Below are 13,478 nucleotides of genomic sequence, written 5' to 3'. Positions count from 1 at the left end.
CAAAAATATGTTCATTTAGACCAGTGTCTGTGGATAAATGCAATTGTTATTAGCTTTGCCTTCCTAATGAGAAAATGTTTTGCCAAAATAAACATTACTATTTCAGTAAAACACATTTATTTTCTACGAACCACCTTTGCCAAGTACTAATGTAAGCAAATGCTGGAAGAAAAGTAAATGGAAACAGAAATTTGGATCCTTATCCAAACCAGATTAATTATGAGGTAGTAAATAACCAATCAAAGCTATGTAACTGTTGCCAATCGTATTTTAGGGTTTTCTTCCCAAGATTTCCACATGCTCTCACACATGTCATCAACTCAACCTCTCTTATGGGTACAACTTGTGGTAAATCTTCCCTTTTGTAGGGCTAGGCTCTACTGATCCCACTTCTGAATTACCCACTTACTCCTCAGGAAACCCAAAATGATTTTAATCTGAGGAAAGTGCAATTAGAAAAGTGTCTTAGATTGAGCTGCCCAGAGGCAGACCCTAATAGTAATTCAAGTATAAGTAATTTACTTGGGAGGCAAAGAAAACATTCCAGGAAGTGAGTCAGGGAAAAGAAGGTAGCCAATAAGACTATTAAGCAACTCACCACACGGGCTATTAAAACCTAACCCCACCGGGGCGACCCTGGAAGCCGCCATAAAACACATGCTTCACAGTTCTACCTGGGGCATGAGTGAGCCTGAGAAATAATCTTGCACCAAATCTCATCAGTGAGTGATTGAGGACTGCTCCTGGGTATGTTAACTCTCTGAACTTCCAGTCTGCCTCCTGGGTGAGCAAAGTGGACATCTGTAGCCAGAGAAGGTCCTCACGCAAAGAAATGGAGTGTTGGCGTTTGGAAGTCAGGCTGGTATGCACTGAAATCCTAAGGGTTTAGGGGATACAGCAGGATGCTGAAAGAAAGTTCATCTGCAAGAGGTGAAAGAAATGCTTATCCGACCCCAAAAGAATTATTTAAAAGGAACGTATGTTCTATTCACTTCTAAGAGCATAGAAAGTTAAAAATGACTACATTATGTGAAGTATGCTTGCATTCCAGTTCTGCTAATCAGCAAACTGTAAGTCCTTGGTGGAGGACAGGAACTACATGCTGGTTAATTCCAGCCCATTCTCATATTATAACATAGATCCAAACACCATAAAAAGCAAACAGTGGCTAATGATCCTTTTGATTCTACCCATTTTGAATCACTAGGATCAAGTGTATCAAACAAGAAGCTGATTCAAACAAACAACAGAAGTGATGATTTATTTGTATCTGGCCAGAAAATATGAATGGCCACCTATCAACTTTTTCTGCTTTTTCTTCATTAGGATTTGAGGCCAGGAGACGTATCTGGCAAGCGGAACCTCTGGGAAAAGCAATCTGTGGATAAGGTCACTTCTCCCACTAAGGTAATCTACTGGGAAGATTTACTTTTCATAGGTTCTTCTCCTGCCATATCCTCCAGTGTGACATCCCAGGATCAAATGAGAAATATCACTGATCCACATAGCCTTTTCTAGGCAACCATCAGCTTCTAAAAACTTATATATGGTGCAATGAGAAATGAAGTCACAGGGCCTTCAGAATTGTAGGCTTGACAGTCCTAACAACGTAAAAAGTCTGGACCTGTAGAGTGGTTCACAATAAGACATTCTAGAAGCACCACAGTGGTAGGAGTGTTGACAACAGAGGTTGTAGGGTATATACTTCCTTACACGGTCCAGGCTTGGAGCCACAGCCATTTGAAGATTACCTAGGGAGAAACCTCTATCTCCCTAAGTGGCTCCAGAGCTACTTTCTGGAACCATTACACTGTCAGAAGCGTAGGACCCAAGGTTGCTATGGCAAAAAATTAATATAAGTCAGGCAAAACTTGCCCCCCTATAGAAACTCATGGCTAAGAATGCTTGGATTTGTCGTGTGTGTGTGTGTGTGTGTGTGTGTGTGTGTCCTCTGGTCAATGGCTATGCTTATTCTTCATAAAGGAGGCTCTGAACAATATCTGAATGATGCTCAGACTGATCGTAGGACTCCTTGTCCAAAGAGCTAATTCATTTTGGCTGTAGCCCTTCCCCATTTTGAGCAGTTAGCCCAGTCTCCTCCTTTCATAGAGGGAAAGTGGGAGAGAAATCAGAGAGCAACCAGAAGCAGGGTTAGACCAGTCTGCTTAGGGGACGATTTAGAAGCACTTTTCAAGCAAACCCAGGACTGAGGAACCCCTCGAAGGCCACCAGAGGATCCCTACTGTTCCCTGAAGCAACAGAATCTCACTTCCCTTCTCCTCCCTTCTACATGCTCCTATGTCTGGCACAGCTGCCTAACGTGCTGTTCCATCTCTCGATTCGTTGATTGCTCTTACATTTCAGCAAAATCCACTGGCCCAGTCTCTCTATTTAAGGCGGTTTTTACATAACTTTTCTAAGTCATTGCTAAACATATTAAAAGTATCTAGTAATAATTATCACCACTACTCACCACTATGTCCACTCTGCAAGGCGCTGCTCTACCTTCTCAATCTATGTTATCTCATCTGATGCTCCCACCACCCTGTGGAGTGGGTCTTTTTATTACCACCTCCCCCCCCCCCCACCGCCGCCGTTTAGAGCTGTGGAAAACAAAGCACAGAGAGGTGAACTTCCCCAAAACCACACAATGAATAAGTTAGCAAAGCCTGCATCAAAACTCAGGCAGTCTGGTCTGAGCCTGCGTTCTTAACCACTATGCATGCTGCTTTCCTTTGAGGGTTGCATAGTCAGCAGAAAAGAGAAAGCTTAAAGTTCCTAGCACAATTTTCTCCTGGTGGAGGGGGTGGGGGGTAGGGGAATGGAATCATTTATTAGTTTCTATTTTAAGACGAAGGATGAACTTCTATTGGCCTAAGCCATCAACGGCCCCTCTAGCATCCATCTCCGACCTCTCGGAAATGGCAGTCCAAATGTCTATATGGGCTGCTTTCTGAGAAGAGGGCGCCAGCTATTCATAGCCTATCAGCACGGGTTTCATGAAGCCTCTCTGAGTAATATACCACTGAGCTAGAGTTCTGGGAAATGGAGTATGGAGACCATCTGGAATGGTAACCACTCAAGAGAACACCACTCACATTCGACACCTGAATGGTACTGCTTGGAACTGTGCAGTGTGGTGGTACAAGGTGGAAAGGTGACAGGGTGAGTCTTCACCTACACTGCCCACTCATCCTCGGTCTATACCAAGAAGCTCTCTGTACAATGATATATAATATAATAATAATATAACCGTGAGACCCAGAGCTGATTTTATGAAGTAGCAGAGTAGGTGACTCCTTCACTCCAAAATGTCAGGCTCACTACACCTCATGCAGTCACTCCTTTGAGATGGAAGTGCACATTCGAAAATGCAGACTCCCCACACTGGTATTCGTGAATATGTCAGCAAGGATTTCTAGCAACTAGCTGAAGAAAAGAAATGGTATACAAATAAGAGCGTGGCCCAGATAAGTTTCAAGGGTCAGGGTGTAAGAATAGGAGGGAAGAAATAAAAAACAGGAGAAGAGAAAAGATAAACACATTCTACTTCTCCATTGTCCTTGACGTGGCCAAGACTGAGCCATTCATCATGTATGCCTGTTCCAGAAAACATGCTACAGGTTACTGGCCCTTCGAGTCAAGTTTTAAAAGAAAACACACACACACACACACACACACACAAAACTCCTTGACTGTGAATGCCACAAGCAAGGCTAATGATCAAGATGAGGAAGGGGAATATAAAGAAGAAAGAGAGAGGGATCCCTGGGTGGCGCAGCGGTTTGGCGCCTGCCTTTGGCCCAGGGCGCGATCCTGGAGACCCGGGATCGAATCCCACATCAGGCTCCCAGTGCATGGAGCCTGCTTCTCCCTCTGTCTGTGTCTCTGCCTCTCTCTCTCTCTCTCTCTCTCTCTCTCTGTGACTATCATAAATAAATAAAAAAAAAATTAAAAAAAAAAAAGAAGAAAGAGAGAGAAGTAAAAAAAATCAGCAAAAGAGAGGGTAGACTAGAAGGTGAGGAGCATATTTGAATAGAATACCAACAGTAATCCTCCCTTTCATAAATATTTATTCCTACCATATTTCAATTATTTTTTTTCTTCCTCTGACACAAAACATCTGGCTGGAATGCCATGGCCTGTGAATTTAAAGCTCTCTTCTCTTAGCAGGTTTGAGACAGTGGAAGAAAGAACCCAAAGTAGCCGCTCAAGATGCTGGACCAGCTCAGTTGAAGAGGGGCTAGTTTGTTCTGTTTTATATTTATGTTGATTTACTAAATTGAGTTCATTTCCTCTTGTTTTATTTTTCATTATCCCAGTAAACCCATGTATATTGTCACTATATTTAATAATCACAGTCTAGAGATGTTCATGGTAAAAGTACTGCCTTTGCACAGGAACCTGTTTCTAAAGAAACCCATGCTGTGAAATAGAGACTTTCCTACTGATCATCATAACTCTGTGTCTGAACAGTGATACCAACCACACCAGAAGTCAACAAAAGGAGCTTCAAGTTGAAAATTGCCTGAGGAATGTGTGCAGTGCCCAGAAAAACAAAACCACGAGTGGTTTTGTTTTGTTTTGCTTTGTTTTGTTTTAAATACAGAAGTCATGTTGTTTCTGCACTTTAGGATAAAGCATGGAAGAAATTATCTTAGAAGGCAATTCTAACACTTTCCGAAAGTAGACCATTTCAGATTTGAGATACTGCAATAATGATTGTCTTTAAAAAAAAAAAAAAAAAAGATGTACTGTTAAGGTATTATTTTTTTCATGCTGATGAATATCTAAATTGGATTATGATGTTAGCTGACATTGGTACTGATTCTTTAGGTTGGTTGCTTGTGGATTTCTTTGGTAGCAATAGCAAACCACATTTTAGATGACCTGATCATGTATGTATGTGCATACACATATGCAAACACACTAATGGTAGAAAGCTTTTTTATGCGCTAGACTATTATATTTAGCAATATGTCCTTGTAACTAGCCAATATCACAGCTTTTTAAAAATTAAAAATCACAATATTATATTAATATTTCATATTTGCCAATAGATTCATGGCAGGATAGGTATTGATATGTTTCCAGTGTCCAATAACCTGTAAGAAGAGAGATTAGAAGTGTCAAAAGTAGTTGACATTTTCTATAAAGCATAGTATTTAGTTTATAATTAAAAACAATCTTGAAGTCCAGTGTGTATTGTACTAAATCTACCATCTGAGTCAAACTCAAAGCTGGCTCAGAACTCTTTTCTTAAAATCAAGTCCACAGTAGGTTGGCTTAGATGGTAAATGAGGTCTCTTCCTTCTCTAAAATTGGAAGACAAGAATTTTTGTCACAAAACTGTACAGATTGGAATTACACGTGTGGGTATACTGAGACCAACTTTGGCTAATGTCTGGAAGCAGAGAAGAAAAGTGAGCAAAAGCAACATGGAGGAGCTATGACAGTGTTTCCATTCTTAATAGACTGAACTATCTTTTAAATTAAACTTTTCTATTTTTATTCGTCATTGGTACTCATCATAAGTTGATACCACATTGAATTTTCAAAAAATATGTGTAACTTTTATTAGTTTTACCTTTTCCCCTAGAGTCTATCGACTTTCATTTTCAGATTTTACACACACAGTCTAGATATCACATCTATTTTAGTGTGTAAGTATTCATCTGTTCTCCACAATAAGTGATTAAAGAGAACTCCAGTGTCTTGGCAATACCTTCTAGCATAGAAATATACATGCAGTGTAATTCTATAAACTTATACCTCATTTGACTTAACCAAAATTGTCTTAGTCTCAATTCCTACCACGTTGAGGGAGCCTCTCAAATGACTTATAATCTACAGTATTGCCCTAGAAGAGCTAGCCAGGGCAAGGCTGGCATGAGGAGTGACCACTGCCTTCCAAAGTCTGTTTTCCTCATAAATCAGTAAAGAGTTGCTGAATCCTCTAGCTTTAGCACACCTGGGCCAAAGGAGGGAAAGCCAACAAGACTGCACAGGTCATCTACCCATGACAAAGTAGACGTGAGTCTATGATAAAACGAACTAGAATTCACATGCAGTGCCTGATTTCAGCATTGACTCCCATAATTGGAGGGAAATGGATCAAAATTTGAATTAAGGCCCATGGTGAGGGAACATTGCTTTGTTGTACTTTTGAATAAGAGCTTCTCCTGATCACTATTATATATTTTTTTAGAAAGTCTAAAGTTGAGAAGAGAGTATATCAGTCCTGACTTTTATTCCAATATTGGATGGAATAAGTTTTAGGGTAGAATTTTGTTCAGTTTGGATTTAATCTTTTGAAAAATAAATTCCTTGTTTACTTGTTTGATTACAATTCTCTTTGTTATCTTTAAGAGGTAAGACTGCAAGGTGACTAGCATGTTCTGTGAATCTGCCATTCCTAAAAGTTTTATAAACACTTGATATTTTTCACTGATAATTGATCGCTGCAATAAATATATATTGTGAAAATGCATCCACAATAAATGGAATTCCTCCAATGTCTGCCTTGCTTATTTTTATGCACTGTATTGATTACAAACAAGAGTTATATCTGTTTTAATAAAGATGGTGGCATAGCAAAATATGTATTTCAGATCGAGTCTCGGTTTCCCTCTTTAAAAAAGAAAAGCCACTTCATATTTTTTAAATAATTCTTATTACAGGCACTTTTCTAATGAAATAGTGAAACTTGCTCTAGTAGGGACAACTGATCAAACATGTATGGAAAAGGTTAAAAGGAGGTATTAAAAAAAATTTCTCCTTCCATGGGATCCCTGGGTGGCTTAGCGGTTTGGCACCTGCCTTTGGCCCAGGGCGTAATCCTGGAGTCCCGGGATCGAGTCCCGCCTCAGGCTCCTGGCATGGAGCCTGCTTCTCCCTCTGCCTGTGTCTCTGCCTCTCTCTCTCTATGTCTATCATGAATAAATAAATAAAATCTTTTTAAAAAATCCTACTTCCAAAAAAAGCATCTTGCTCCATCCTTCCTTTCATTCCCCACCTTGTTACACACCACCCCCTCACTCCTAAGATAGAAGTACTGTTTTCCAAAGGTAGTGTCTTTTATAGTAGAAATGGCCATTTAATATTTACCCTTCATTTGCAGAATACTGACTATTTAAATGTATAAACTACAATTAAATCCAGAGATTTTTTTATTGTAATTTTGTGTATTTATGTAACATTGGTCAAATATATGAGGTTTTTCTCATAATGGTTTAAACTGTGAGCCTGGAGCCCCTGAGCAGTCCTCTACATCTTGCCCATAAGATTGGGTGGAATTCAATGAGTTACTGTAGCTTAAGAAATAATTAGTACTTTTGAGTTCTACGTCCTAACAAAATGGTGATCGGTTTAGACAACATGATAATTGTCATCAAGGTTCATTCCCAGCATTAAATAATGAAAAGAATACCATCTACAGTACTGGTACCAGACTGATAGGATTAGGGATGGATGAAATTTAATTTTACAACATGCATATTCAAGTTATAAGTGTAAAGACGTTATAGTCTCTTGTATGATGTGGCAACAGGTCTGTATCACAGGTGTTTTCCTACTCTTGCTTGCATGTGTACTCCAAATGGAAGAACGGATTTCTAAAAATCTCATGACCCTAAATATGTGTTCTTCTCCAGGACCAAAGAGACCTAACAATGTCTTGATTTGAGTGTTATGTTTGTTTGTATCAAGCTTATTAATCATGTTGTCCAAACATTCTGTACTCTTACTGATTTTTCTTTTATTCCACATCTACTATTAAGAAACACATGTGAAAATCTCCCTGTGTCATTATGGATGTGTCTAATTTTCCTTGTAATTCTGTTAATTTTGCTTTCCATATTTTAACATCATATTTTTGGTGCACATGCAAATCTAAAATCATTAAAGCTTCCTAGTAAAGTATTTTAACTTTATGAAGTAATCCTCTATTTGCATAACAAACTTTTTTGCCTTACAGTTTATTTTTTCTATTCTTAATATTGCTACAGTGGCTTTCTTTTGATTAACAGTGCATGAGTTAACTTGTTCCACCCTTTTGCTTTCGACCTTGGGTTTTAGATGTGTGTCTCTGAAAATCGGAGACCTCATAAAATCAGAATCATTAGGTTTTAGTGCAGACTGATCATTTCTGAGTTTTACCTGGAGTATTTTAGTCCTTTTACATTTATGTAATTACTGATATTTCTCATTATTATTTTTTGGTTTAGTATATTTATACATTTTAGCTCTGAAAGCCATACAAATCACTTATCCCAGTTTTTTTCCTATAAAAGACTCATTTTCCCAAAAGCATTATGCACAATTTTAATTAGAATATAATGACAATGATATTTCATAATTTTTTAAATATGAAATGAAGTCAATGACTCAAAGTTATCTGCTGCAATGAGTTTGAGGGGAAATCTCGCAATCTATATCATTACAGACATAAAGTATAATGGTTCAACTTACAGTGTTTGACAGGGAGGAATCATGATAAAAAGGTCAGTATGAAATCATTTGATTATAGCAACAATATCTAACATTTGGAATGCATCCATACTTTTGTGTAATCATATGAGAGTCAACTATATTTATTTTCACATCTGTTACAACTTCTATTGGAAAGGAGAAATACCATGGTCTTATTTTCCAAGAGATATACACAGAATAATTTTTTTTCAGGGGATTTGTGCAAGCCAATATAAAACTTAACTTCCTCACATAATATATAAAATAGAAGATGCCTCTTCAGGTTTAATTTTTTAAAAGATTTTATTTATTTTTGCAAGAGAGAGTGAGCATGAGTAGGGGTTGTGGCAGAGGGAGAAGCAGACCCCTCCCTGAGCAGGGAATCCAACTGGAGACTCAATCCCAGGACCCCAGGATCATGATCTGAGCCAAAGGCAGACATTAACCCACTGAGCCATCCAGGCACCCCCAGATTTAATTTTTAAAGTCCAGAATGCTGGCACTTCTCAATTAGGCATTCCTGCAATCTGGCTGAGATCTGCTCCAGCAGACATAATTTCTTTTTAGGCTTCTTTTCACTGCTATTTTTCTATCTATCCATCTGATCGGGTCATAAAATATCTCATTAACGTTGATCTTTGACTCTTGCTAAATTTTGACCCTGTTCTTTGCCAGCTACTCGCTCATCTTCTAGCTCACATTTATTGCCTACCAAAGTCATTGGAACATCTTCTGTGTCCCTAACCCATAAAATGTGTTCCCTCGGGTCCTATAAGTCATTAAATGTGGACTGAGCTGTAATAGAATATACCAGAGCAAATCCTTGGCCATTCTTCATAGACAAGTCCCTCACCACTGTCAGTTGTCTGTTCCTGCTGTGTCCAGGATTCCAAGCATACACTGCTGGCAATGCACTTCAGCTTGCCTTGTGTAGGACTCTTACATCGTTGGGTCGTATTTTTCAAAAAAAAAAAAAAACCTCCCTGAACAAACCGAACTGTCAGAGCAGACTTCCCCACGCCTCCTGAACTAAGGACCACCAGTAGCTTGTACTCATGTGTGATGTGGTCTGTTTAAATACTGACAATCTCCCTCACCTCCCTTCCCACTCACTGGTCTGGCACCTCCTCCACCTGCTCCATCTCCTCCTCTACCTCCTCTACCTCCTCTACCTCCTCCACCTCCTCTACCTCCTCCATCTCCTCCTCCACCTTCTCTTCCTCCTCCACCTCCTTCACCTCCTCCATCCTCTGGGCAGTGGCTCCTCTCCAGCTCTGCACTGTGGCGACAATGGTGGGGGCACTTCCAGAATGCACACATGGATATTTTCTCATTTAACTAGCATCCTAGTTATGTGCCACCTGTTTGATGTACTTTTCCTCACTTGCTTTTACACCAGGGCTACCTGTGCTTCAGAGCATACAGTGATCTTCAGGAGGCAGCTGAGTAGCAGAGCTAGACTTTTGGCAACCCTATGAGGCTGGAGGGAAAAAGACTAGTCTGTCAAAGGTGAGGATTTGTCAAATGACTTACAGGTCTACAAAGAGCTGACTCCTGAAAGTTAAGGGCGAGCTTGAAGTAATCTGGTCCCTACACAGATTGCCACCTTCCTTAATGTGAAGAACAACTGCATTATTCTAGTGGAGAGGTAGGTACATGACAGACAGGAAAAGCTACAAAATACGGAGTAACAATTCAAGGATTTAAGAGAAAATATCACAAGCCTCTAGTACATAACTGTCAAAGAATTGCAAGGTATATGATGGACTCAGTGTTTAGAGGGAGGAGAAAATACTTCATCTAGGGGTAATCAGAAAAAAAATAAAAGTATTTGCCTCATATTCCTTTGTTCCCCCAGCAGGATACCTGGTGCACCACATGGAATGGTGCTTGATAAGTGATACGATTTCACAAACAACCCAATTTATAAACTCTGTGCTGAATGTACTGCTGTCAAGTTTTGTGGTAAAGCTTTCAGAGCACTGAGAGGCCAATTTGTTTTATAACATTTTTGTTCCCAGATTTATAATTACTGTTCTCACCTCAGCCCTGCATTTCAACTCCAGGGCCTCTTGGATGGTTGGCCTCTTGCTTTACTCTACTGCAGATCTGACAGCAGAGTTTTGCCAAGGCATGGTTTTAGTGAGGTTGGCTTTTGCTCCCTTGAAATAGGATTTCCAACAAATGTCTCCATAAAAATAGGTTGTAGAAGGCCCAACCTTCTACATTTCTGCCTGGATAAAGAACACTCATTCAATAAACTCTTACAGGATGCACTAATATGAGCTATGTGAAAGAACCGCAAATCATACAGAACACAGGATTAATTTCTTAGCTAGTTGTTAATCACACTCAGCATTCTTCCACACGAACCTACTTTTCTTAGAACAAATGCCGTCTTTTGTAGGTCGAGTGCCTGCCAAGTTGAGCAACACAGGTACTTTGAGTTTTTTCAAAGGATGGAAATCAGCTGTCCTAAGTGCACTAGGGTTTCTAAATCCTTGGTGAGCAACAGAATCAATGGTAGAAATCATTGCAAGATGTAGGTTCCAGTCCCAGGAGATTCTTAGTTACAAAGAATTTTAGTGGGCCAAAAGCTGAGTTATCTAATACCTCTTTGCTATTCAAATACCTATTTGGGTTTTTTTTTTTTTAAGATTTTATTTATTCACGAAAGACAGAGAAAGAGAGAGCGAGAGAGAGAGGCAGAGACACAGGCAGAGGGAGAAGCAGGCGCCATGCAGGGAGCCCGATGTGGGACTCGATCCCGGGTCCCCAGGATCAGGCCCTGGGCTGAAGGCAGGCGCTAAACTGCTGGGCCACCCGGGCTGCCCCTCAAATACCTATTTGTAAAATGCAGATTCCGGTGCAAAAGGACAGGGAGGGCCTGAGATTCTACATTTCTCTTAGGTTCCCAGGTGACGCTTCAGTGGCTGCTGCTCTTTGGGGAAAACATTTCAAGGAGCAAGGGTTCACTCTAGGCTCCGTGTGGGAATGTGTGCTCCAAAGATTTCACTGAAAACAACAGAATAAGATCACTTGCTACAATATAACACTTGATATATCAACTGCCTTAATCTTTACATCAATTTTAGCAGATAGGTGTTGTTACTATCTCCATTGTCTAAGGAAACTGAGACCCAGAGAGGTTAAGTAACTTACCCGAGGTCATACAGCTCAGTATTCTGGTTCCACAGTCTATACTCTTAACCCACTACTGTAGTGGTTCCCAAACTTTAGGGTGCATCAGGATCATCTGGAGGGCTTGTTAGAGCACCGATTGCTCCAACCCAGGGTTTCTGACTGAGGCCTAAGAATTTGCATTTTCTAACAAACCCTCACATGATGCTAATGCTGCTGGTCCCCTGGATCACCTGAAAACCACCCCCTTTCACCAGACCAGGTTCCAAGCCTAAGAATGCACCTTAGAAACTGACGTCCTTCATGACCACAGGGCCTATGTTAACTGGCTGTACCAGTAAATTGACCAAGCTCAGAAACCCAACATTCTCTATAAAGTCAGAGTGGCGGTGCACTAGTTTGCAATGAGAAATTGCCCTCATGAGAACACTGAGCTTCTGTGAGCAGCATGATTTTTCTGCAAACTCAGGTGCTACTTCCAAGAAAGGGGGCTTCCAAGAGAATCACTAAGGACAAGAGGTGTCTGATTGAAGGGGAGGCTGGCATTCTGTGTCCTGTTGGATGTGTGTCTAGCCAGGAGTTGGCTACTTTGTCTCTCTGCTACCTGAGCTCATAGAAAAGGGAATTGAAAAGAACAGGCCAAATAGGACAGCGCTGTGCCTATGTATAGAAGATGGATAGTTCCCATATGTGCCCACCTGTCCTAGAGCTGCTTGGGAAGATGACACTGGTTCAGGGGCGATACTCTATTGTCGTGTAGGGATCACCATAACCAGGCAAGTAGATGCCGAGGAATCAGAGTGATATGGTGTCATTGTCACCAATTGGAGATCTGCTGGTCAAATGAGAATGACAGCTAATATTTCATTGGGTCCTTACCATATTCATATTCCCAGCATTTTCCAAGCATTTCGCATGTTACTCATTTAAACCTCACAACAGCCCTACAAGACAGGCGCTACATATCTCTCTCGACCTATGATAGGCTCACAAGGCAATAAATCCACTGTCAGTTGAAAAGATCCTAGGTCAAAAATTCATTTAATACACCTAACCAACCAAACATCATAGCTTAGCCTAGCCTGCTGTTAGCCCAGTGTTAGGCAAATTATCTAACACAAAGCCTATTTGATAAAGTGTTGAATATCTCATGTAATTTATTGAATATTGCACTGAAAGTGAAAAAACAGAATGGTTGTAAGTATACTGGTTGTTTATCCTCAGGATTCCATGGCTTCCTGGGCGCTGTGACTCCCTGCCAATGCCTAGCATTATGAGAGAGGACCGACCTGTATATGGCGAAGCCAAGAAAAGATCCAAATTCAGAATTCCAAGTATGGTTTCTACGGAATTCATATCGCCTTCATACCATTGTAAAGTTGAAAAATCATAAGTTGAACCATCATAAGTCGGGGACTTTCTGTACTATATTATCCACACCCTACATGTAAATTAATTGAGGCAAAGAGAAGTTAAACAATTTGCTCAAGGGGCACCTGGGTGGCTCAGTTGGTTAAACATCTGACCCTTGATTTGGGCTCAGGTCATGATCTCAGGATCATGCACTTGAGTTCTGCTTGGGATTCTCCTCTCCCTTTCAATCTGCCACCCCCACCCTGTGCAGTGCTCATTCATGCTCTCTCTCTCTCTCTCTCTCTCTCAAAATAAGTAAGTAAATCTTTAAGAAAAATCTCAAGGTTTGAACTTGGAAGCAGTCAGAGAGGCGTGGCCCTATAACAGGACATTCCAGATCCAGATAGTCTGAGGAAGGCCAAGATGGGTACTAGAGGACCCCAGGGCTTCCAGGACCTAGTATGGCTTCCCAAACTGTGATAAGACCTCTACAGCCATATAACCACTAACTTCTG

General features: G+C 40.4%; 1 protein-coding gene and 1 pseudogene across 1 annotated transcript in view; one reads left to right on the top strand and one right to left on the bottom strand.

Moving 5' to 3' along the window:
* Positions 1-6,601, top strand: part of CALD1 (caldesmon 1) — a 188,550-nt gene extending 181,949 nt beyond the window's left edge. Inside the window, 2 exon segments of the mRNA XM_038559477.1 lie at positions 1,327-1,407; positions 4,174-6,601. Coding sequence (XP_038415405.1) covers positions 1,327-1,407; positions 4,174-4,179 — 87 coding nt within the window. The 3' untranslated portion in view covers positions 4,180-6,601.
* A 2,349-nt stretch (positions 6,602-8,950) lies between these two features.
* LOC100684746 lies at positions 8,951-12,966 on the bottom strand (annotated as a pseudogene).
* Between the last annotated feature and the right edge of the window lie 512 nt (positions 12,967-13,478).

This window comes from Canis lupus, chromosome 16 (assembly GCF_011100685.1).
Source record: "Canis lupus familiaris isolate Mischka breed German Shepherd chromosome 16, alternate assembly UU_Cfam_GSD_1.0, whole genome shotgun sequence".
Taxonomy (NCBI): domain Eukaryota; kingdom Metazoa; phylum Chordata; class Mammalia; order Carnivora; family Canidae; genus Canis; species Canis lupus.
Note: the sequence above shows the minus strand (reverse complement) of the source record. Positions and strands in the feature narration are given on the sequence as shown.